The sequence below is a fragment of the Rhinolophus hipposideros genome (assembly GCF_964194185.1).
Source record: "Rhinolophus hipposideros genome assembly, chromosome: 4".
Lineage (NCBI taxonomy): Eukaryota > Metazoa > Chordata > Mammalia > Chiroptera > Rhinolophidae > Rhinolophus > Rhinolophus hipposideros.
This window is the reverse complement of record NC_138050.1, coordinates 62,849,561-62,876,628: the sequence shown is the minus strand read 5'-3', so window position 1 is coordinate 62,876,628 and position 27,068 is coordinate 62,849,561. Positions and strand designations below refer to the sequence as shown.

At 39.8% G+C, this 27,068-nt stretch overlaps 1 protein-coding gene across 47 annotated transcripts in view; it reads right to left on the bottom strand.

Annotated features, from left to right (window-relative positions):
• The window catches only part of DOCK9 (dedicator of cytokinesis 9), a 260,331-nt gene that overhangs the window by 85,539 nt on the left and 147,724 nt on the right, over positions 1-27,068 (bottom strand). For 45 of the 47 annotated variants that reach the window (XM_081046542.1, XM_081046528.1, XM_081046527.1 and 42 more), the window contains exons 8-15: positions 23,718-23,892; positions 22,694-22,761; positions 12,565-12,639; positions 11,127-11,267; positions 10,619-10,825; positions 10,100-10,222; positions 6,231-6,313; positions 5,517-5,639 (exon numbers count right to left, since the gene is read on the bottom strand). In XM_081046542.1, the coding sequence (XP_080902668.1) occupies positions 5,517-5,639; positions 6,231-6,313; positions 10,100-10,222; positions 10,619-10,825; positions 11,127-11,267; positions 12,565-12,639; positions 22,694-22,761; positions 23,718-23,892 (995 nt within the window). The remainder of the gene's footprint in view (positions 1-5,516; positions 5,640-6,230; positions 6,314-10,099; positions 10,223-10,618; positions 10,826-11,126; positions 11,268-12,564; positions 12,640-22,693; positions 22,762-23,717; positions 23,893-27,068) is intronic. The other 2 variants (XM_081046502.1, XM_081046515.1) reach the window with 1 other exon arrangement.

Here is a 27,068-nt window from a genome sequence, read left to right as displayed (position 1 = left end):
TCAGACATTATTATTACCTACTCAGCAGCCTCACATGTAACTTGTCAGGCTATCTTGGGTATTGTTCACCTGCATCAGATTTCCCCAGCAGTTCTACATTCTTGCTTCCTTATGGCTACAGACTATGCTGAGCACATTCATCGGTGCCCATCACCAGCGCCAACCTGCAGAATCACCTTCTCTCAGGGTTCCTTCTTGTTTCCACTTGCCTTTTCTATACATCTGAGTTTAAATGTGCAGTTCCTTGAAATCCTAAGACACAACGTTCAGGAAGGCAAGTCAATTTTTCACATATTCTGCCTTCCTTAAGTTAAAAAGATTCTGGTCAAAAGATGCCTAGGAACAGTCCGGCATTACCCCTACATTTTGTCCCTGTGCCCCTGTGTGATTTGTTCGCAAACACAATATCCTTTTCTACCAGCAGGAAGATTGTTCCTCCCGGGAGCTGGTGATGGGCTCCCAAACACTGTATGCTCCCACAGTGATATACTGTTGGAGCTTCTCTCGGCTTTACACAAAGCTCTTTAGGGGCATCAACCTTTAGACCTATGGGTTTCTATGCAGGCATAAATTTTTGTGACTTAAGTGCCTTGCTCCACCTCTTCTTCGAACAGTTTAACACTTCAACGCACCACAAAACACTGCATTCCACAAAATCTTTGAGACACCTATGAAGTTATATCTGCTTCGTCGAGTCAGAAATATTCTGTTTATTACAAATAATATTTGTAAATATAACTACTGAAGAGTATTGTATTTCACCCATTCCTAGCTATTTCCACCTATGAATGAATATGCACCTTCTTATCCATTTTGTTTTTATTATCACTCTGATATCACCCACATAAAAACTTCTGAGAGAGTTGGATTTCTAAGCAACAAATTTTAAACATTCTTCACTGGAACTCCTATACCATGCATTACATGCTTCTGTGTCTAACTATACTGATTTCTTAGTTGGGTTTCTCCCTCTACTGAGGGCTTTTACTTCTAGTTGCTACTTCTACAGAGGCATTTTAACGCCACACGTTAGAAGCAAGCACAGATCTGAGCTTAGTTCCATACCACACAGCACACAGACTCTGTGGGAGCTGTTTCTACCAACTTAGGTTTTTAAAACATAGTCTTAAACCTATTTCAAAAGTTTAAAGGTTTTATTGAACCTGGCTTATTAGACATCAAAACCTCATACACAACAATTCTACTGCCTTTTTGATATCCATTTCCAAAGTGATGAGGTGTGTGTGTGTGTGTGTGTGTGTGTGTGTGTGTGTTACATAAAGTGAATTCTCTCATGACTGGGATTAGATTTTTTTACAAATGCTAGAATGTACATATACCCTATGCAAAACTTATAACACTTGAGCATGAAAACCCATCCTAAAAAAGGCATTGATTAAATAAATGCATAATGTAGATACATGTAGGATACCTGGAATTTGGAAACTGCTTCTGTCTGTGGATACACCCAGGAATGAGGCTCAAACTCTCTCTCAGGAAAAGGAAAGGTCTTTCCTTCCCACTGCCCACATATTCCTGCTGGCTCAACAGTTCCCACAGAGGGAAGGGGCATGGCATTCCAAACCAGCAGTCATCCCATGCCAGCAGACGTGCTCCCCTATGTCTGTGTTACTGCAGTCTGGTCCTCCCTATTCTACTTCCTGTACTGACCTAGTAGTGTGACTAATGGGCAATGTAGCCATGGCTGGATGTGTCGTTGGTGGTGAGGCTAATCTTCTAATTGCTCTTTGTAAAAGGAAATATTCCCTAAAAGCATTGCTGTCACTTAAAAAATTTATGTGATTGAAAGAAATTTGAGATAGTTTTGTTTAAACAAAATCACTGAATTTATGGCTAAGAGACATTTCAATCAGCATTTATCGAGTGCTTACAATGAGACACAACAGGCAGTACATTAGGCACCATGGCTACAAACAAGATATGATTCCTGTCCTCAAGAAGCCAAAAATTGAGGGGATACTGTCAACTGTCAACTCCTTGAGACATATGATAACTGCTTCCATAGAGTTTGTATAAACCTCTACCAAAAGGCAGAGGTCTCGGGTACTGAGGAGGAATAGGGGATGAGACCAGTACTCGAAAGGAGAGAAATCACCCTGACATGTATTTTCATCTATTCCCACCACAGTTCTAGGAGGTAGGGCTGTAATGACCTCCCTTAAAAAGAAGAGGAGACCCAAGCAGAGAAGCCGAGTGAGCTGGCCCATGTTTCCCGACATGGAAGTGAGTTACGGACTGGGCTTTGAAAGATGAACAGGGTTCCCTCAAAGAGACAAAAGCAGAAGGGGAATGTGTATGCTGTATGTGTCTGTCACTTGTGTGCCGCTTGATGGGGCAGAACGGGGACATCATGCAGGTCAAGGACAAAGCACAGTGGAATGACAGTACACAGTGGGTTGAGAGAGGCAGGTAGCTCCACCTGCTTGAGTGCAGTGTAACTAGAGGGAAATGGAGGTAAGAATGTCAAACTTGGGGACAAAACACATAAAGGTACAGATAAACACATACGTAAGTCTCAAGCAAAAACCCTAATAGTGTTCTTAACTAAATTACCCTATGTGGTAGCATTAAAAAAGATCTACATTGTAAAGAAAATATTCTATTTTCTATACTTTCCCTTCATGCCTTCAAATTCCTTGTAGAAGTGAGAAAAGACACAACCATGAGTAAATCAAATAAATGTAAAATACTAAGTCTCTATTCTTAGATAAATACTTCGTAGAGCCTACATGTCAGCAATACCACCTATCTGACAGAATTCTTTTCTTACTAAATACTGGACCGTATTCTCTGGTAATTATTGCAAGGGAAAGGGGGAAGTGGCTGATGCGCTCTGGCAGCTCTTTTCTAAAGAGTGGGGCAGCTTGAGAACATTTTTCTCATCCGTTATTAAATGACATTTTGAGACAATCATGGGAGCAAAAACAATAGCTTTGGGTCCAAGTTGGTGCCCGAGTCACTGACACGAGCTTATTTTTCTGGAAAACATAAAGAGGAAAGAAAAAGAGCAACACTGAGGTTTAAAGAAAGACAGAAAAAGCAATCCTCCACTTCGCTAACTCTGCTGTGAAGAAGAGCCGCAGGCAGTGAACATGGCATTTCTTATAGAGCAGGATGGGCTCCTGCGTGCCGAGGCACCTTCCAACGCTGATAGCTCTGGATCGCTCTTTCTGGGTTTCTGCGTCTCTCACTGGCCATCTGCAGCAAACTCTCCCACAAGATCCTTGCTATTGAGCACCCGCATGAAGGGCCTGGCGTGTGTGTTTGGGGCAGACCTGCCGCATGCTGTGAACCAGTCTTCACGGTCTGTGCTCTCGGCTGCCCAGCCTCAGGCTCTCTGCTCAGATCACCTGTTGATTCAAGATCCTGTAAAGTCCCACCTTCCAGCCTCCACTGAAGAAGCCAGATCCAGGGGGGTGGATGAGGGGGGGCTACCCCCACGAAGAGCTGCCACCACAGCTTGAAGCTAGCCACCTCAGGAGTAACTTCTGTGACATGGTTTTCAACCTCCGTCACGTAGAAAGAAACTTCCTTGTTTGTTATGTTGGAATATAAACATAAATGTTAGTTTAAAACAATGTCCACATAAAATCATGTGGAAAGCTATAAAGTGGAAAGTAAAAAGTCACCCATAAACCCATCCCTCAAAAATAATCGGGACTAACATTTTGATGTATAGCCTACAGGACTATTTTTATGCCTGTCTATCTTTCCATTTAGCTAGCTATTTGTCTATCCATTCCTTGATTTATATATAAAAAATATATATAAAATATTTTTTCAAAAATGAGGTCATATCGATACGCTGTCTCCTCTTGAACAATATAGTGTGTCTGCCTTCCCAAGTGAGCACATACAGACCTACATCACAATTATGGAGAATCGTATGAGAGTCTAGTGAGGGAAAATTGTAATCTGTTTAACTAAAGGTGACTGGAGTCTTCCAAGAAAACAACTTTTTATTCCATAAGCAAGGCTAAAAGTTTCCGGAACTCAAATAAAAACATGACAATAATTATTACATGACAACACATAATGTATGACAATACATTACTCAATATAAATAAGTAAAGGTTTTGAAGAGATGTTAATTATGGCTCTATTTTGAAAGAGAGAAGTAAGAAAAAGGTGAAAATGAAGTTAAAGAAAGTGAAAACAGCAGTTCTTGAGTTCTTGGCAAACCGATATTGTTTCTTTGGTGTGCATTTTGTTGTTCAAATAAAAAAAGACTGAAAGGTTCGTATGGTATAAATTAATCAGCAGCTGGCTCTTGGCCATTCTTTTTATTTCGTTATCTGTTAATAACCCTCAGTTCTTTCTCATTCCCAGAATTCTCCCAGAAAAATTCTAAAACCCACATCCTTAGCAAAGGAAATCAGTTTTTATAAGTTCAGAAATGAATTCCTTAAGACAGAGTAGATAAGAGCAGATTCTCAGCCAGACTGCTTTCCACCATTGCTTAACCTCTCTTTACCACATTGTTATGGGTTCAATTGTGTCCCCCAAAAGATACGATGAAGTCTTAACGCTCCTATGAGTGCAACCTTATTTGGAAATAGGGTCTTTGCAAATGTAAGCAAGTGAAGATGAGGCCACTAGGGTTGGCCCTAATCCAATATGATGTGTTTTTATAAGAAGAACAAAATTTAGACAGAGACCCACAGGCAGATAGCCATGTGAAAACAGAGGCAGAGATTGGAGTCATGCTGCCTTAAGCCCAGAAACACCCAGGGCTCCCAGAAACTGGAAGAGGCAAGGAAAGATCCTGCCCTAGAGATCTCAGAGGGTGTGGGCCCTGCCAACACTTTGATTTCAGACTGCTAGTCTCTAGAATTGTGAGAATAAATTTCCACTGTTTTAAGACACACAGTTTGTGGTACTTTGTGATGGCAATTTTAGAACCTAAAGCTTCATTAACATGGGGAAAGCATTTAGAACAATGCTTATAAACAATAAGTATTATATAAATCATTATCCTTCCGCTCATCAGCCATTCAGTTAATAGTACCACCAGGCACTCCACTGCGCATGGCAGAAACCTGGGTGTTATTTACCGGAGACTACCACCCATTTTTCTCTCTCCTTCCGTCGTAACACTCAATCAGGAAATGAAGTAGTAAGTGGGCCTCTCTGACATGACTTGAATTAGTCCCCTTCTTTCTACTTCCATTTGCAGCAGCTTTGCTGAGTCCCTCCGATCTCTTACCAAAGGTTCCTCAACTGTCTCCTTCCTCCCTAGGCTCCTCTCTACCTCCAACCCCCACTTCACACGACCACCAAAAACATCCTTTACAGAATTCAAATTAACCAGGTTATTCTTCCAAGTTTAAAGTCTCTCTGTTCCTTCCCAAGGACTTGAGGTAAAGTTCCATGCTCATCCAACATTCCTATGATGTTTGAGTGGAGCAGTCGAAAAGACTACTCCCATGTCCTCCCTCCCCACCAAACAATTCCTATTTCTCAGGTGTGGAAATAAGTAAGGCCTTGAGACTCACTTCCGAAAGTCAGCAAGGAACTTGAGCATGTCGTCATTGGAGAGCTTATTGCTGTCTTGTTTGTAGAGAGCAGAGAATCTGGCATTTTTGTCAAGGCTTCCAGATGTATCCTTAAACAACGTCCTGAAATAACCAAACAACATTTCTAAACTGAGTTTCCAAAAGACCAAAACAAATCTACAACATAATTCTGGTTTCTATGTGAAGACTGATTATTAGTCCGTCAGCTGTAGCCAACAGAAATGTCATTATCTAAAAACATGGAAGATATTTATGAGGATGGACACAAGTAACTCAATTTACATAGAAAACATTTCCAGCAAATGGCTTGTGCTTAGGAAACAACATACATTGGCAAATGCTTAAGAAGTAGAGCTAACAAATAAAGAGGATCTGCAGGCCTCACTGGGCTGCCACCCCACTCCCAGCTGGTGACATGTGGCTGGAACCTGGAATGCCATCTCTGCAACATACACTCCTGTTCATCCTCCCAGCTCTACCTAGCTACCTTCCAACCAGCATCTTTCCTTTCTGTGACTCTAATAAATGATTACTCAGATAAGGGACTTATTTGCTTTTCAGTTTTATACATTTAAATCCTCTTTGCAATAGACAGAATAGGTCGGTCGATCTATAAGTCTGTCCATCTATCCATCCATCCATCCATCCATCCACCCATCCATATATCAAAGGCATAACAGATGTTCCCCTTACCTTGCTGCCCAAGCAAATGGCATCCGGTACTGTCCTAGTCTCTGGCATGCCTGCTTGGCATTCTTCAGCACTTTCTGAGCAACCTTGAAGACATGAGAATAAACGATAATGAGATGCTGCATCCCTGACAGGAGAGTTTGCATGTAAAGAACCATCATCCATGTTCATCAAATAAGCACTTCCTGTGGTATCAGATGCATGGAAAAGCACATCTGGCGGTAATGAATATGGATGGATTTACACTCAGTGCAGAGTATTCTGTTTAATGCATTCTCTAGCAGTGATTTTCAACGAACATAGGATGAGGACCATTTCCAAAATGTCATGTCTTGTCTTATCCAAAATATTGCTTTCACAGGCAATGAGCGTGTCTTATCATAGGCTTTCACTGTTCTTTATGAATAAGGTCTATTTATGATAAGTCACTCAATTATCAATCATTACTCATCCTTGGTATTCATCCTACCCAAATATATCCCATTACTAGACTTTAAGTGAGAACATTAATGAGAATACGAAGCTTTCACAGCTCCTAATGTGCACTGGCTTGTGCAGAGTCCCATAATTTGCGAATAAATATTCATTATGAAGACATTACAGGTGTTGACTTACAGTAGCCAGGGCTTTCGATTGCTATAGTCTTGCTTTGTAAGTATAAATTGCTGCTATTTTCACTTTCTAATGATTAATTTGGGCTCGTTGTGGGTTAACGTATTACAGCTGTAGTGCACAGTGAGGGAGATTTGCTTGGGGCCTACCATGTACGCATGGCACGTCTGTTAACCAACTATATCCCTATCACTAAAGCACATGCCGCTTAATTTCCCCAAATTTGCGTGTACTGGGGTACTGCATTGTTACCAATGCCAAGTTTGATTGACTCAGAATGATGTGTTGAAGGGTCTTTTACATTATTTAAGTACATCAAAGTTGAAGGGATTTTGGGACCAGTGACCTAGTGCCTATGAACCAGTGTGTGTCATGCAGAGCTGCAGTATCAGAATCATGGGAACTTGTAAGGAATGCAGAGTCTCAGGCCCCACCCCCGAGCTCCTGGGTCAGAACCTGCATCTGAAAAGACCACCCGTAATCTGTGCGCGCCAGGTTTTAGAGCGCTCATCGAGAAGGCTCACAAGTAGAACAACAGAGCCGTCTGTCTCTAAGTCAAATTGAAACCAGCCCTATGAACCTCTAAGCCATCACACCTCTTTGGGTTCCACTTTCTACAGTTAAAAACAAAGGGCTTGGTTTACACTTTTCATTATCTTCTCCCGTTACAAAACATTATGATTCTACCATAATCACACTGTGGGGACTGTTGCCTTCATGAGTGAGCTGGAAAACACATCCTGATTGAAACAAATGTCAGGAGCCCATCTAGTCCCTCCCTCCCTTATTCCAGCGGGTTACGTTCAAAGGTATGCAGTCATAGGGTAAAATGGCCTACCATCCTGGAGTCGCAATTTTGGTAGAAACTATTATTTTTAGCTTCTAACAATACTCACTACATTGTGGAGTAAAATGCAGTATTTGCATAGAAAGTAATGCTAAAATACAGTCTTCAAATAAGTTTCACTCCTCCCCGCAGTGAATGAGGACTAAGCTCTCAGACTTCCCAAAGGTGCAAATGGAACACAATGTATGTGAAAGTCAGAGTGAAAAACTCATGTTTGCCCTTTAGGTTTTTTTTCCCTTTTCTTTCTTTTTTTAAAAAGAATCTATTTGTGGGAGTCACCTAAAGAAACTTTTCATAAAAATTTTCTCTAAAACAAAAATTTACTCCAAATGATGTTCTAGAGCATCTTGGAAAATAGGAGGAGACTATTTTGATATACAGAAAACAATTATCCTCTGTGACATCCCTGCCAAACCTTCTAATCTGATGTGAGATGGTTGAGTCTTAATCTCTGCTTTAATTGACTGCTTTGGAGGTGTGAATAGGCGGAATAGTGTGTACATGGCTGAGCTTTACATCCCGTAAGTGATGAAGAAAGCAGACATCAGCAGATTCTCAAATGGACAAGAAGTGTGGAATACAATGTCTAGTCCACAGCGATATGTAATTTTGCACCAACATGAGCTGCCACCTTTCAAACCCTGCACGTGGCAAGCAGAAGTAGCAAAATTGGAAGTGTCGTGCATACAGACACAGTCAGGGGAGTAAATGCATCTTGGGTCTTCACTGATTATTAATCAAAACATTAAAGAGCTAAAAGAGCTTCTCATTCAAGGTTTTACAGATGTGATTTAAAAAATAAAACAGCTTCTCTCCAGAGACCCAACTTTACTCAGCTTTTATCGGCCAGAAAGGCATACTGTTAAAAACAATGTGCCTGGGTAAATGGGCTTTTCCTCGACTGGGGCTGTAATAACTAATAACAACGTCCACATGTCTCAGTGATTTGCAGTGTCCATATTAGTACTGTCCTGTACATTATCTGTTTGATCCTAGCACTATTCCTGAGAGGAAGGCAGGGGCAGGTAATAGCATCATCCTTCAACTACAGGTGGGACATCCGGCACCCAGAGAGGTGACATAATTTGTCACCGAGTTGGTATCCAGGCCAGTTAGGTGCTCAGCACCCAGGTGTCTGACTCCTAGAACCTGTTCTTTAAGGGCTGCCCTGCGTCTCGGTGGACACACCTGTGATGTATCGGTGGCCACAGAGAGAAAAAAGCTCTGAATCAGCTCAGTGAACCTCCACTAAGCCTCTGGGGTGTCTCCTCCTCTGCTGACCAGTCCTTGGTCACTGATTGTTATCAGGGCCATCTCTCAAATCACCACTTACAAAAAAATTTTTTTTCTTCAGTTTATTGGGGTGACATTTATTAGTAAAATTACATAGATTTCAGGTCTACAATTCTGTATTACACCATCTATAAATCCCATTGTGTGCTCACCACCCAGAGTCAGTTCTCCTTCCATCACCATATATTTGATCCCCCTTAGCCTCATCTTCCACCCCCCACTCCCCCCTTACCCTCTGGTAACCACGAAACTATTGTCTGTGTCTATGAGTTTTTGTTTCTAATTTAAAAAAAAAAATTTTAAACTAAAAATATTGTAAAACTAGCAGGGACAGCATTCAACAGCTTTCTCTAACTGGGTAGCTCAACGTGCTAGAAAGTGACAGTTAACTGCCCTTTGGTCACTCTAGCTGTGGGACACTGAGTAGGTAACTAAACTTTGTAAGCCTCAGTTTTCTAAAGTGTGAAAGGAGGTCTTGGACTAGACGACTTCTAATGTTCAATAATTCTATGGTATACTACGGTACACCCACCCCTACACACTCCCCAGTGTGCTTTGCACACACCCGTACACCAAACATACATCATGTATGTTTCTTTCCCTTTTCCAACTATGGTCACTCCAGCTCTGCCACCAACACCCTGCCCCAACTGACAAAACACACACAGACCTGAACGGCCACCGCTACCGGCCAGAACATCTGAGCCAGATCATCGCCTAGTCTGTCTGGTTTTCTGTCTCATATTTGAGTATGAATGTACCCAAATATTATTCCAGATCCCAAGAGACACAGCAACAAGTGGATGAACTGTATCTGAATATAATATATGTACTTTGTAATAACAGTTTACTTTAAACTGGTAATTCCTTTGCAAATTATTTCATGATATATCAGGATAGTCTAGCCAAATGAAGCATTTTATTTACACATAGGACTACTTTTCATTGAAAATTGGACACATAGATTAAATATAAGAGTAAATCTATGTACAGTAATCTATATCTTTTGAAATATAAATATGGTTTAACTTTGATTTCTTTAAGCATTTCTACTTCAACAGAGAACCCCTTTTTTTCCCAATTGCTATTTATCATCACAAAGCATAAAAGTCATCCGTACCTTAGAAGAGTCTGAACTTTTCATGTATGGCTCAGCACCGTGGGTAATGCTCCCCTGAAGGACTTTTTCAATTCTAGCCACAAGAAATATATCTGGGTGAGGACATGTGACTGAAAATATTCCCTAGGGGACAAACAATTTTCTCCAGTGAGTCGAATTCACAGCCATGTTAAACACATCCTATGAACATGAACAGTAAACGTTCTAAAGCAGCAAAGAACAGCGAAACAGTGTAGCTATTAAGAAGCACCCAGTGCCAAACTGGTTAACTGATTAAATCGTTCATCATCTGCTCAAATAGGCTATTGGGTGCGGGAGGCAACTAGCAGAAAGTTTAGGAAAAAGAAATGAGAAATCGAAAACCACTTCTCTCTGTTTGCTTTTACTGTTTAATTAGATATGCTGTCAATATAATCAACAGCCTCAACCCAATTGTGCATGACAAAGTCTACGTATTTGCATAGCATGTGCAAGGTAAGTCAGTCTGAGTAGCATGGCTGCTGGGCTCATGCTCCCTACCTGCTTCGGATACTGCATGGAGGCTTCATGAAGGATGTCCTGAAGGGCAGGTGAGCTCTGCCTGCCGCCGCCGTTCATCAGAGCTGGGGACGTGGTAGCCAGCATCTGCCTCACTGAGAAATGGTTCAGGTCCACATGGAAATCGGCAGAAATCTTTCGGTTGTACTTGATGTCAAACAGGGACAGAGTAACAAAGAAAGGCTCTACCTGAACAAAACAAAACAATCCAGACCATCACGAAAGCTGACATTTTCAGGGAAAAGGAGGATGTTGCTATCCAAGAAGAAATTACTAGACCTCTTTATGACTGATGTAAATTACTGCTAAGGAGAAGTAGCCTTCATCCCTATCCTTTGTCATAAACATCCTGTCCCTGAAGGCTAAGCAACCTTCCACATCCTGATCTAAACATTGTACTTCCTTGACACCAGGAGCTAGGATTTCATGTCATGCAATGGGCACATCTGAAATCTTGGAATATTTAAAAAAAATCTTTGAGGAAAATTACATTTGTAGTAGGTCCTTCTTCATTCTCGGCAACACAGCATTGTAAATTGAAAGATAAATCATTGCACTTGACAAGAATTCTTTTTCCAAATTTCTCTTCAAATGGCTTCACTTCTGGCTCAGCTGACGAGAAGTCAAGCTTCTTTAAAAGAAATGCAAATGTATAAATACATTACGCTCACATTTAAAAAGTCCCATAATAAATGTATCTTAAGAAAACTGCCTAAAATATGGAAAAGCCATATATACTCATTAAAATAGTGTTACTGTTATAAGTTTATATAGTTTATAATAATGGTCAAACGATGATATATCTACTTAATGGATTATCATGCAGAGCTTAACAATTATGGTTATGAACAATGCAGTGTCCATCAATAGATACATGGATAAACAGAATGTAGTGTCTACCAACCATGGAATGTTACTCAGCCACAAAAAGGAATAAAACTCTGACACATGCTACAGCATGGATGGACCTTGAAAACATTCAGGTAAGTGGAATAAGCCAGACACCAAAGGACAAATACTGGATGATCTCACATATGTAAGTTTCCTAGAAGAGGCAAACTCATAAAGACAGAAAGGAGAACAGAGGTTGCTAGGGGTGACACAAAGGGGGAGGGGAGTCATTGTTTAATGGAGAAGGAGTTTCTGTTTGGAAGGGTGAAAAAGTTCTGGAAACGGATGGTGGTGATGGTTACACAACATTGCGAATGTATTTAACGCCACTGAATCGCACACTTAAAAAGGGTTGAAATGGTAAATTTTATGTTATGTATACGTTACTACAACAAATAAAAAATTTTCAGAAACCAAAAAATACATATAGGGTTATGAAGTCTGTGAAGAAGCATTAGAAAAATATTTATTATTAAAGTTAAATGGGGGAAAGGAAGTTCTATAAAAAAGACCACAAATGAAGAGGGGAAAAATACAGAAGGAAAAAGAGCAGAACTGTCATCCCCCCAGAGCAACCCTATTTGTGGGCAGCCATGGAGGTCCCCTCCATGTGGCTCGGATTTTGTTGGGACCTAGATGTGGATCGCATGTACGGCAAACCTTTGTACTTGGGCCTAAGCTCAGGCTAGTCAGGAAACATCACTATTTACTGGGCATCTGCAGCAATGCTTGTTATTTTCTGACAGTTACTCTATAGGGTAAATGATATGTTCTTTGGGGACTTGAAAATGTCTTTGGATAAATCTCTCTCAATTTTCAACAATCTGTTGAATATCAAACATTCACAATGGTTGTGCTATGGTAATGAGATTATAGGTTGTTTTTATTTTTCCTCTTCCCCCTGAATTTTCTATATTGTTGTTATATACCTTATCAATCCAAAATAAATAAGCAAACAAATAAGTAAATAAACAATCTGTCACACGTTTTCTTTCCCAAACTTAGTTTTAAATTTTAAACATTAAAATAGTTCCTACCTGGGCATCTGGGTCCAAGTAAAAAAGTTTAACTCTGCTTTCACTTTTCAGTTTGATTTCTGCTTCTCTGGTACTCTAATAACAAAATAAACAAAAGAATAAAAATTACATTAAAAAAACGGGACCTTTTCTTACAGAGGTGTCCAAATATATTTGAAAACTGCCCCATCTGGAACAGCCAGGCTGCCAGACCACTCTGCCCTCATCTTGGAGAGTCAGCTGCATGTCAATCACCAAAGACAGACTGTCAAGCATACAGCACACAGTGAGAGTGCTGTGGGGAGAAAAAGAGGTTAATACCTGATCCCTGCCCTTATGCAGCTGACAATCAACCGGAGAGTCAAAAACAGTACAAAGTAAACAACAGGATAACTAGGCATTACTATCAAGAAAGGCTTATAGAGATGATGTATTACAGAATTGTACACTTGAAACCTATTGTCACCCCCAATTAATTTATTAAAAGAAAGAAAGAAAGAAAGAAAGAAAGAAAGAAAGAAAGAAAGAAAGAAAGAAAGAAAGAAACCAAGAAAGAAAGAAAGAAAGAAAGAAAGAAGGAAGGAAGGAAGGAAGGAAGGAAGGAAGGAAGGAAGGAAGGAAGGAAGGAAGGAAGGAAGGAAAGAAAGAAAGAAAGAAAGAAACCAAGAAAGAAAGAAACCAAGAAAAAAAGAAAGAAAGAAAGAAAGAAAGAAAGAAAGAAAGAAAGAAAGAAAGAAAGAAAGAAAGAAGGAAGGAAGGAAGGAAGGAAGGAAGGAAGGAAGGAAGGAAGGAAGGAAGGAAGGAAGGAAGGAAGGAAGGAGAGACAGAGAGAGAGAGAGAGAGAGAGAGAGAGAGAGAGAGAGAGAGAGAAAACATAGGAAGAAAAGCTTCATAAGTTAACAGAACAGGGGACAGGCTTTGGATGAAGGGGTGGGATTGAGACAGTGAAAGGAAGAAAACATGACCGTTTGGGCCTGAATGAAACGGATGCACAGCCCAGATGAGACACTGACTGTGGAAACGAGCTGCGTGGTAGAAGGATTGGGGTCCACCTGAGACTGAACACACGAGCAAAGGGAGAGAAAGGAATATGTTTTGAAAAGTGGGATAGAGAAATCTAGGCCAGATCGTAAAGGATAATCATAGGTGTTTACAGCAGGCAAGAGGGGGCATTGCTGATTCACTCAATAAATATTTATTAAGCACCTGTCATGTGTCAGGCACTAGGGACACAACCATGAACGAAACAAAGTCCCTATCCCCAAGGAACACTCACTGGGAAGATGGAATTTGAACAAGCAGTGAGCATGGCACAAGAAAGCCCAAAGTACAGTGAGAGCTATCTGGACCAGGAGGTGGCCATCAGGGAAAAGCTCCCAGGGGAGGGAAGGCCCGAGCGCATGCCGGGAAAGGAGAGAAGGGCATTCTAGGAGAAGGTGCAGAAGGACGGCAGGTGCAAAGGTACAAGTCACACCTGAGTAATGACCGAGTCATTCATTAGGACTGAACATGGTGATGGAAAACGAGAAATAAGACTGGGATTTGTATGTAAAAGACTGGAGATTTCATTCAGAATCCAAAACCCTACAGTATTGTAAGCAAGGGAATAAAATAACCAGTTCTGTATTTTGAAGTATCACTCAGGTAGGCCTGCGGCAGTGGGCTACAAAGGGAAAGACGAGGAAGCCATGTGGTTTCTCTGGGGTTATCACAACTGCCTCCCAGCTTCACACAAGCAAGGCCCATACAAATCCCACCTTCCCAGCTTGGGTGGCCTGCTGACTGGTCAATCCATTGACTGAGACGGATAATTCAGGGGGAAAGCAGGTTTGTGGAGAAGGTGACAAAGTGGAGTTTGCAGATGCCTGTGGGAGTCCCAGCTGGAAACATTCAGGAGACGGCTACAGATGGAACCTGAGCACAAGGTAGGGAGGAAGGCTGGAATCACATACTTGGAGAAGAGAAGCCATTGAGGGAAAGACACATATGGTGGCAGAGATGGGGGCTGGAAGAGTGGCGTTTGGGAACAGAAAGAAGCTTCTAAGATATCCACAAGTTAGACGTCATCTCCAGCCACATTATTTCTCATGCCTCGTGCCTCTCCATCTATATCCTGTTCTGGTGATTCTCAATCTCCATGGTTAAATCTATAAAATCAGAATAGAATGTCCTCTCTCATCTCTCTGCTCCTTGCCACAAAGTCACATCTCTCCACGTGATGGGTCAGTGACAGCCACAGTGGAGAGGGTGTCTTATCCTCTGCTGGTGGCTAAACAAGGTCTATTATTCCATTTCTAATCATGGATAATGAGAAATTGAGCATCACCTTAATTTTCTTAGGCATATAGCTGTTTTAATAAGTGCTTAGCAATGATCCACACTCTATCCCGACTATACCGGGGGTGCCAAAAAATTGACTTGTATTCATCTTTCGTTATCGGCATATGCGGAGTGTTACCATATTAGTACAGTTTTTCCCTTTCTTAAAATGTGTATACATTTTTTTGGCACCCTCTGTATTTAACCAACTGTCTATGTCTAGCAAAAGGAAATGACCGCCAGAATACTACTTAAGAATCTGGATGCTAGTTGTAGTTCAGTCGTTAACTAGCAGTATGAACTAGTTAGCCTCCCTGGACTCCATTTTCATACCGAGTAAAAATGTTGACCCAGATGATGGCTCGTCTCTTGCCACAACAAAATTTATCTTGATGCTAACTCGGAGAGCTTTCAGGCTTCTGGAGGTTCAGGGACGTTCCTACAAACCGTCTGGTCATGCTGACAGGAAAACAGGTGCCTGTGGCTGAGGCAGGCTCCCTCTGTGTGGAGGATGGGACAGCTTTTCAACTCCATCTTGCCTATCACCTTTCCTCATTTTTCACATCAGAAGAGCCAGAACATGTACACGTAGAACCTACTTAACTGCATCCATGGAGTTGGTATATAGCCCGTGACATTTCCTGACAAACACATCGGCACCAACTGCTGTGAGCCACCAGCAATAGGAACGCATTCTGCTCCTGAATTTCTGCTCAAGTCCTTCTACAAAGGGGAATACTGGGACCTCACACCCCGGAGTGGAGCAATGGGTGCTGAGATGCAATTCCTTGCTGAACGATGCTTGTTGTTTCAAGCTGACTGTGCTAGGAGGTGAGCAAAGAATAAAGCAAGAACGACTGCTATGAGCTCCACATAATTTAGAGGACAAACAGGGATGCAGACACATTAAAAGAAAAAACAAACAACCAGCCAAAATAAACTCAGAGCATCCTGATCCTGCCACTAATAGCCGAGAGATAGACTCTTCTCTGGAGAAACCACTTAAGGGGAAAGAAGGGGCGACTTTAGATGTAAAATTAACCTGAAAGTGTATAATCTGCCTTACATACATTGACAGCTCTGCTCTTAGATAAAAAGCAAACTCAGCCTCTTAAAGTACCTCCCACCCCTCCCAAGGTCTAGGGTACATTAAACAGGGGGATGCCTGATGGATAGTGTTTGAAGGAATTAGCAAGTAAAACCTGGACAGTAAGAAAATGAAGCTCAGGATGGGCAGGGCTTTGCCCCAAAGCCAGGGAATAATGAATATCTGACAGCATCATAATGATAAAAATGAATATTTATTGATAATAGCCAACATCTCTCTGCTAGGTATCATCCAAAGTACATTTAAACTGTACAACCTTAGGAGGCTGGTGCTATTATTATCCTTGTATAAAAGAGAAGACACTGAGGCATGAGGAGTAAATACTTTGTCTAAGAACTCACAGCATTACATAGAAGCCTGGCTTCTGAGGCTGTCTGGCATTAGAGCCCAGACTCTCAAATAGGCAAGACAGAGGAGGAAAACCTAAGCGGCAAATAAGTATATGAAAATATGAAAAATATCACTACTGAGCAGCAAAATACAAAACAAAGCAGCGAAATACCATTTTTCATTCCTTTGGTGTGGATGCAGAAAAACGGGAATGTGAATTGTTACAACCTATTAGGAAATTAATCTGTCAATACTTAAAGAATTAAAAACACAATAACCTCTGACCCAGAAATCCCACTTTGGGGAGTTTCTCCAACTGAAAAAAGAGCACATGTATTTACGCTTATAAATATGTTATGATGTTTATTGTGCACTATTTGTAGAGGCTAAAAATTAAAAGTAACCTAAATGTTTATAAATATGTCATAGATGTCCCTCTGGCCCATAGAGGATCTAATTTACTCATTTTCATAGCTGAATAAACTGTGCAACACCCATATTTGAAATATTACACAGCTATGAAAATGAGTAAACTAGATCCTCTATGGCCCAGAGGGACATCTATGACATATTTTTAATTTATAGAACAATTTACAGAGTACTGTATATATATCATGAGCATAGTAAAAGAAAAACAAACAAAAAACCAAAACAACTAAAACACTACATATGTGTGTATATGTTTCTATGAGCAATTAGCTTGGTGAAAGAGGAATTACAATGGGTTAATAGCATCGGTCCTCTCAGGAATGCTGCAATAGAGGATGAAGGGGAAGGTTAACCTTCTTCATACAATTTTGCATATTTTTACTTATTACAACAAGCACATGTATTTTCACTTAAATTTTAGTAAAGACAAAATAAGTTCCTGTAATATGTACCCTCACAATTGAAATGCCTATGAAATATAGCTGTAAAAAAAAATTGTTATCCCACAGACTATGCCACCCAGCACTTCTCAAAGTGACAAAGCCAGCTCTGCCCTGAAAATTACATGTGGTCAGTTCATACTGTGGAAGTAGAAAGAAATGAACTGGTTTTTCCCCCAAATCCTGTTGCTGCCATCCTAGTCATAGCCCCGCTCATACTTTGGATTCAATATAGAGGAAAATGAAGGAAATGCACAGAGCCGTTCTCTGTAAAAGCTAATACTTGCTTAAAAGTCAAAGAAGAAAGTGCTTCTTCTAAAACAAAGGCTGCCCCCCCCACTCCTGTAAAACCTAGGTTTAATGACTAATGACACACCCTGACAATGTTTTCTCCCTTGTCTTAAGAGGTAATTATGGTCCAAACATTTCAGTTTCCAGAAGGACTGCTGTAGACTCTGTGTCTTAAGTTTATCTCAGAGAAGGCAAAACAATCAAAGGCCAAAGACTATGGCTAACATTATCTTATTTTGAAAATGAGTTATCCGAATTATATTGTGTTGGCTCATTTAATACTTGAGGTCAGAATATAAACTTTTTAATTTAAAAGCTGTCATGGTTCGCTTCCACTATGTCCAAGATATCTAACTCCCCGGGACCATTATCTCATCCTCTGTATCAAAAAGCTGTAATAAAGCATTATAGAATAAGGAGGACCCAAGAAATGGAATGCCAGCTGACCTCACAAATGCAACCCCAGCCAATTCCTTTGTATCATAATACAGTGACATAATTTTCTAGATTAGGATATAGGGAAGGAAGCATCTATTACAGACTTGGTTTAAAAAGTTTTAAAAGGTGTATGTGAACGGAGGGGGTTGGGGATAAGGGGAAAGGTGAAGGGATTTGGAAGCAGCTGGTAACCACAAGATGGCCTCAGGGTTTTTTTTTTGAAAATTAATTTGGGGAAGGTATTCTATAATGTTGTAAAGATTTTGTTGGGTATCCGATGGACATGCGTCCTATTTGGGAGACCACCTCAGGGATACTGTGGATACCTGATCATGGCATTGTACATCAGAAGCTAAACATTAATGAATGCCAACTATAATTTTATATATATAATGTGATGGTTCAGTGTGAGGTCGGAGGGATAGTGGATGGGGGGAAGGGGGTTCACAGTATGAGGGATATAAATGATGAACGTCTAAGTATTACCTTGTTTTGTACACCTGAAACTAATAAATAAATTAATTAATTAAAAAAAAAAAAGGTGTATGTGAAACTGTGTGGATTCTGACATGTACTGCTGAGCTTGGCTGCCTGACCCTTACTCAACCTCAATGATACTATAAAGTTTGAGACACCAGTTCTTCATCCTGTGCTCAACTAAGGAAGATTTACCTAGAAAGGAAAGTTCATTAGCTAAGAAGAAGTGATAAGGTAATTGGATGTGAGCAATTTTGGATTGACATGAAATAATGTTTCTCTTTCAGAATCACAGGGGGAGACCAAAGTAAGGTGACTTGCTGTTCTTTGAGTACATAAAAGCTCAAAAACAAAAAAGCAGTAGGAGAAAAAATATATAAGACGGGAGCATAAGGGTTTTCTTCATACTGTCTTTACACAAGGAGGTGATATATGTCCCAATGTCACTTAAGATAAATATAACCAAAGAAAGAAATCATTAAATAAATAACAATTGCATTTACAATCTGATCATATTAACCCTAGACTTTGAAGGGAAGAAACCAATAAACTAACTTTACAATTTGTGTATTCAATAAACATGTTTATTAGAGTAAGTCTTCTGATACTATAGATGCTGGTACATTTGCAACAAACATGTTTGGTTCCATATTAGACAACAGGAAGAAAAGAACAGGTTTTAGGGTAAATACATCATGTTGCCTAATAAGAAAATAATAACAATGTTCAGTACTAAATGTACAAACATAAGGGCCAAGAATATACAAAATATTCTGAAAACCTAAGTCCATATCATCCCTACCATATGTAAAAGGCCCCTCCATTATAGTCCAGAATGAGACATCAGTTATTTTTGTCCTCAAACAACTTCCTGTCGCTCATATCCTGTTTGGTTATGTCTCAGTCACAGTGGAAAACAAAAGCCAGAGCAACAGGATAAATGAAGCAGAAAGAGGAGTTGACCAGAGAGGAGCCTTCCATGAAATTATACTTTCAACCACCTTCTGCCTGCCCTCATTGTTCCAGTCCTTTCTCTGCACTCACGCTGAACTGTGACCTGATCTCCCCCTGGACGCTTTCTTACACCTTCCCTCCCTCTCTCCCTCCCTCCCTCCCTCCCTCCCTCCCTTCCTCCCTCCCTCCCTCCACCTCTTCAACTCCTGACTGAATTCTCATCCTTGCTGAGTGCCTGGAGCCTCTCCCTCTCCCTACCCCTCCTTTCCCTGCTTCAATCTCAGATTCTCCAACTGTTGCATCCATTCCTTCTAAAATCAGGATGACTAGTTAACAGTCAACTTCCCTGCTGTCTTAACAGGTACAAATGATCCCCACCCCAGATCCACTGGGCACAGTAGGTGCCTGGGCCCCTCACACTGCACGGCCCAGAGCAGGCTGACAAAACATATCACCGATGGTCACCTGGCACCTACAAGTGTGATGGCAGCAGACTGAGTGAATGACAATACATTTTCATTTTCTTTATTCTTTTTCTTTATCCCTTTGAAAAATTACTTTCTGTTTCTACCTTCTTAAAATGAAATATTTGTAAAACACATGAGAGCTGGGGGAAACAATCAGCAATTAAACCCCTTACAATGCTCCATTTTTCAGGCTTTGACCATACCCACAGTAAAAAATAATTTATATCACAACTCAAAGCACACATACACTACATATCCATGTCTATCTATATTTATCAAACAATATCATTATTAAGGGCAGTGTACATTAATATTCTCTATTCAATTCTATCCATTTTTTAAACAAATCTGGGTCACATAAGATTGAGCTAAAGAAGCCTGTCACAAAGAGTGCATACTGTATGATTCCATTTATAGGAAGGTCTAGACCAGTCAAAACTAATCTACAATGATAGAGGACAAGAGAATGAGGGTATCAGCTCGGAGGGGTTACAACACAGTCTGCTGGGTGCTGTTAATGTCCTGTATATTGTTCGGGGTTGTGGTTATGTGGGTGCACAAATGTGAAATCCATCAAGCTGTACAATTAGTGCTCAAGCATTTTACTGTATGTAAGCTCTACTTCCATAAAAAGGAATAAAAAAATAAAAACAAAACGAAAGTATTAAGTGGGGGTTGAAACCAATTAAAAATTGATTTTACCAACTAAAATAGCTTCAGCTAACTTGGTTTTGACCCACAGTGTGACAACGGCCCCAAATATGTTATATATATACATATATATATATATATATATATATGTATATATATATGTATATATATATGTGTATATATATATATATATATATATATATAGTGTGTGTGTGTGTGTGTGTGTGTGTGTGTGTGTGTGAGGCTTCTTTAGCTCAACATTATGTAACCCAGGTTTTTTGTTGTTGTTGTTGTTTTAAATCTCCCTAGGTCTTAGGATCAAGGAATTCTGAATTACACTGGCCAAATGGTAGTAGGCAATGAGAGAAGAAAGAGGGCACAATTCCTGTATGACTTCATTGTTTGAAAAAATACAGATTTCTAATTAACCAACATTAGGCTCAAATAATATGAATCTTCTACTTATTCATTGTGTTCACCCAATAAGTACAGAAAGCTACTTTTTGAATTCTAGATGGCAATGCATATATTATCTGTTTCAACAAACATTTTGCTTTGAGAAATGGTGAACCCCACCACATCCAGAAACAATAAAGTGAATATTAATGCAAAACATGATAAATAGAATTTCATAACACGAAAAAGCCAAACATACCAAAATCCTTCCCAGCCTAAAAGGTGGCGCAAATGGTGGCACTAAAATTAGCTTTAATAAGCAGGTGCTAAAAAGATACTATGTGGTAACAGTCAAGTCCTAAGAAAAACAATACTCTAAAGTCCCAGCCAGGGAGGGAGATTTTATATTTTAGAACAATCACGTTGTGTAAAGTAAAGGCCAATGCTGAATGCCAGTCTATTTATAATCGTATATAGATAAACCATGTTTTCTATTACAGTGTTTAAGATGTGGGTGTGGAGAGTCTCTAGTTCACTGTATTTGCAAAAAAAAAGAATAGAAAGGCAGTAACAGGGTAAGAATAGAAAGGCCCAGAGAAGACAAAGCCATTTCTGTCATTTAAAAAAGAATCATTCATAGATGCACACAAGGAGACAAGTACCAGGATATTCATTGTAACATTGTAATATAAAAAAATGGGAAGTACTAGAATAGATAACACAAAAAATGCTTACACAACGCAATAATAGCGATGAACGAAACCTATATACCAACTTGGATGGCTCTCAAAAGCAATGCTGAACTAATGATACTGTAATAACCATGGACAGTGTCAGATGGGTAATAGGCTTATTGGGGTTATCACTTTGTGAGGTATAGAAATGTCTAATCACTATGTGGCTCTGTACACCTGAAACTAATATAATATTGTATGTCAGTGGTAATTGAAAAAGAAATTTTAAAAATTAAAAAAAAATAACTAATGCAAAACTGAAAAACAGAAGTACAGAATACTAAGTCAGCATTTATATAACATTTTTAAACATACAAAACACAACCACATATATCATTATGACAGATATATTGGTAAAGATATAAAAAGTAAATGAAAGTAACCCCAGAAAACTCATAATAGTGGTTATCTCTGATTGAGGTTGCAGGGGGGAAAAAAGGGAATGAAATAAGGATGATGTTTAAAAGAAGTTCAACTATAACTGATATATATATATGTATTTTTTTAGATATGGAAGCTAAAAAGACGTTGAATCTGAGTGGTAGGAATATGGTTGTTTTGTGTTTCTTTGTGTTTTTCAGTACCATGTATGTTTCTCAAAATTATAAAAACACAGGTGTAACTTTTTTTTTTCCATTCAGAGTGACCCATAAACAATTTATATATCACAGACAACCTCTCTTTGGTTTAGTGGCAAGATTAATATGGATCCATCATTTTTGGAATTGTCTATTAACTTGAATAAGGGGTGCATATGTGTGAAGTACCATGTTACCATGGGAACATTTACCTGTGTATTTTGGATATTTCTTCAATACTTGTAACGCAGCATTAAATGTTATGGAGAAAAAAAACACTAAAAGATAATAATAAAAGAGAATACTTTGTAAGGCAATTTCTGGAAAACAAACTGAAATCTGACTCAGGTCAGCAGTGTATTTCACCTCTCCTAATTTTCAGGTCAGAAAATAAAGGGCAGTAACTGCAATGTCCTTGTAATGTTTTACTGCAATGTAAGTGTTTATCATTGCAACAGATGAAATGAGAAGTATTTCATGAAATGAGTAATATTTCCATACCATTCTATGAAGAATGAAAGATTTAAGATGACGTTACCTTGACAAGTTCAGGCAGGTAGCTATCTAAACCAGAACCGGAACCTTCCAATTTGCTTTGTTCATCATCTAAAATGGCAAAAGAGATTACCTGAGTCACTCAGAGTTGAACATATTTTATTGAAAACAGGAGGAGGAAGGCCATTTCTCTTATGTGCCCTCAAATGCAGTGGTTTTCAACTCTGGATGCCCATTAGAAACACCTTGGAGCTTTAAAAACAAAGCATGGGTGCACAGGCCCAGGGGTAAGAGTTAAGCACTTGACAGCTGGTACAGCCGGGACACTGTCTAATTACAACGGACACCAGCTATGAACCCCAGCCACAGGGCCACACCCATGGGCTGCGCTAAAAGTCAGGCCTCCCCAGGCAGCACCCAGGCTCAGAATAACTCAGAATCTTTGGTGGGACAAAGGAAAGAGTATGTTTTAAGTTTGCAAGTATTTCTAAGACACAGGCAGAGTTGAGAATCACCTAAGGAACTGGAACAAACAACAACCATGAATTGTCAAGAACATCGCCACATTTTTCCTATGCATTTAATCTGAGGCTTCTGTCCATCCTAACTTTGTCTTGAACATTCCAAGGGATATGATTAATAACAACAATAATTATAATTAGTATTTCAAGTGCTGACTCTATGATAGGTTCTAGAGATAACATTTTTTTATTTAATCCACCCATCGACATACATGGTCCATTTTTTGTGCCCATTTTACAGGTGAGTAAATCAATGGTCAGAAAATGTAAGTAGCTTGTCCAAGGTCTCACAGCTGAAAATGGTATTTATTGCTGGGATTTGAACTCAGGTCTTCCTTTCTGCCTCCAAAGCTGTGGATCTTCCCCTTACACAATTTCATTATAAAAATAATGTCGGGGTAGGAAATCCACTATTTGTGTAAAGCTCATATCTGTCGTACCTCTCATGTACCTGTGCAATATGTATGTCTACTCTCTATACCTTCTGAGAAAAGTAAAGACACCTGTAGAGTGTGCCTGTACCTGGGGAACGCTAGGCCCACCTACCTTCATGAGAGTCTCCATTTCGCTTTTCTTGCATTGCAGCTTCAAAGTTGAGCTGGAGGATCTTGTTTAGAGTTGTGATCCATTCTTCCATTTCCACTTCACTGTCGGCTGCCAGAAGATAACTACTTTTGTCCTGCATTTTGAGCTCAAAAGCAAAACGCCTGACTTTGTTGTTCTGAAATGGGAAAAGGGTAAAGAGACATATCTTAAATGAACTGGAACGGCCTTAACATTTTTTCTCTCTATTAATTTGCTGATGAGTGCTACCTCACAGGCATTTTGGACAAAGCTATTTAAAAATGAAAGCCCCTTTCTCAGAAACGCCATCACTATCCACCTTTCCTGCTTTATTTTCTCCATAGCTTTGTTTTTCCATCTGACACATTACATATTTTACATATTCATCTTATTTGTTGTCCGTCCCCTCCAATGGAATGGAAGCTCCTCAGGGCAGAGATTTCTTTTGTTCGGTGCCACATCCACATTTCCAGAACACTGCCTGGCACATGATAGGCTCTTGAAAAATATATTTGAATGAATGAAATGTCACTGACTATTTTCAATTGCCCTAGCTTCTTTTTTTTTTTTAATGAACTAGTGTGTGGTATTACATTTTAAAAAGAAAACTATTATCTATCAATATGTTTGACTTCTTTATCTGGCACTTCCTCGTCATTTATGAGTCTCTAAAGGTATTGGGACACAATGTCTACCTTCTCCATCCTTCCCACATGCCTCTCTCTGGCTTTTATGCCTGTGAAAGTAATCCACGTGCACTAAGTGATGAGGGATGAACGTGTCCTAGGCCAGGGTTTCTTGACTTCTGCACTACTGATGTGGGGGCTGATTAATTCTGCTGGGGGGTACTGTCCTGTGTGTGTTAGGTGGTTAGCAGCATGCCTGGCCTTACCCACTAGCTGCCAGTAGCATATGCCCCACTTGTGAAGATCAAAACATGTCTCTAGATATTACCAAATATCCTTTGGGGAGTAATAGTGCTGCCCGCCCCCCACGCCGTGAGTACACTACATAGAGGTTCAGCTCTGAGAACCATGGCACGAGATTCCTTATAGGTACAGGCAGGCAGAGGGACATGATATCACAAATTCCCACCAACCTGTGGGGGGCAGAGCAGACCCCTCATCCGCTAAATTCTAGCTGGGTAGCTGCAGTCCCATGGAGAAGCTGGGGCTCCTCCATGCAGGTCTCAGGGACCAGGCAACCTTCCCAAAGGCTGCGTAGGTCTCAGAAACATGAAGAGTGCGCTCCCAGCAAAGCCACACAAACTACTGCGCACAGACAGCCTGCTGTGGCCTCCATCATTGCTGCCGGGACTTCACTTAAACTTCACTTCAAGGCAAGAATCAGAGGAGTCAAAGGCTGGAATTGAAATGAGTTTTCTCTCCCTTCCACTCCTCACATATTCACGATTATGAAAATAAAAAGTTAAAAGGTGGGGAGGACATTGGGCCTTGATTCTGAATTACCCTTTTTTCCAATCCTCAGTTTTCTTATCTGCAAAATAAGCGTAATCGCTTCAAGGTTCTAAAATACTTTTAAGGCGTAAGATTCGAAACTGGATTCCTTTCAGATCTATTTTAAAATTTAAGTTTAGGCATTTCTTTGAACTCAGAGCATTAATCAGCTAATTTTTACAATGCCCAAAAGCAATATTTAAAAAAAACAACAACACCCCAAAACACTTAAACCACAACTTTTGGAGTTTAGCTTACAAACAGTCATGGATAAAAACAAATTATTTTATATGTTGGAAGCCTTAGATACAATCCACTAAATGCAAGACACCATCAACCACATCTGTAAAAAGAATACGAACAATGAAACATCCACTGAAGTCAGAACCTTAGATTCTGACTTCCAGAGACTGAATGATAGGCCGAGGCAGCTGGATTTACAAGTCATCTCTACACACACTGTGCCGAAAACAGGCAGCAAAACTACTAGAAAACAATTAATTTCTTCCGACTTTCCAAATAAGGTTGCCAAACGTATCTAGTTTTGCTTTAAACTATAAATTCGATGCCAGAGAATTCAACCAAAGAGTGACTTTAAAAAGTCTCTCAACTGAAGAATATAACTCAAACTCCTACGTGGGAATCCCACACAAGATGCTAATTCACTGTCGTTGACAATTCACTCTGGACTTCTTGCTTTACACCATGAATAGACATACTTGGATATAACTTGGTTTTTACAATGGCCGCTTTCCGCAGAGGTTGAGCTACTAGATGAAAGACATCCACATGTCAATTAGCCACCGTGTTTCCCCAAAACTAAATCCTAGCCGGACAATCAGCTCTAATGTGTCTTTTGGAGCAAAAATTAGTATAAGATCGGTATCATATCATATCATATCATATCATATCATATCATATCATATCATATCATATCATATATAAGACCCCGTCTTATATTATAGTAAAATAAGACCAGGTATTATATTATATTATGTTATATTTATTATATTATATTATATTATATTATATTATATTATACTCGGTCTTATAGTAAAATAAGACCAGGTCTTATATAAATTTTTGCTCCAAAAGTTGCATTAGAGCTGATTGTCAGGCTAGGTCTTATTTTTGGGGAAACACGGTATTGATGCAAAATAATTTTCAGTGAATGTTAAGTGATGCTATACTCTTGATCCATGGCCCATATACACTTTCATGTATTCCACCACCACCGCCCCTTTTTATTGGTCCTGCACAGTGTTTCAATTTTTTGGATTGTAAATTAGTTATCAACAATTAAAAACACCAAGATTTAACTAAAATTTTATATTTCTGCCTTTTTTGAAAAACCAGATGATCTGGCAACCTTGAGCTGGTATTTCCACCCAGGAGCATCAGCCCTCTTTAAACATGACCCCCAGTGCTCCAGTTTGTCACAGTTTCTGGCATTCCTTATAGCTTTATCCCCAGACCTCTTCTTTTACTTAATTACTTGCTTGCACCCTGAAAACATCTGTGTTTGTCCCCCTCACTTCCACTACTGGCCATGATGAAATAACAGGGTCTGGATTTACTATTACCTCACAACTACTAGAAAACTGGACGACATAGATGAAACAACCGTTTTCAGATATTTGACAACAGACAAGGCAGGTCTGTGATCCCTGATGGAAGAGAAATAAATGAGGCGAGTCCTCCCACCATCTCAGCTTTCTGCTTCGAGGCAACATCTGGATCATGGAACAGGAAGGAAACCTAGACAGAGCCCTGCGGTTTCCCTGAGTTGAAGAGAGTGACCAGAATTCAGGAAGATCCAAGTGGCTAGAACATACAGGGCAGAGTTTTCAGAATGAGAACAGAGTTCTCAGCACAA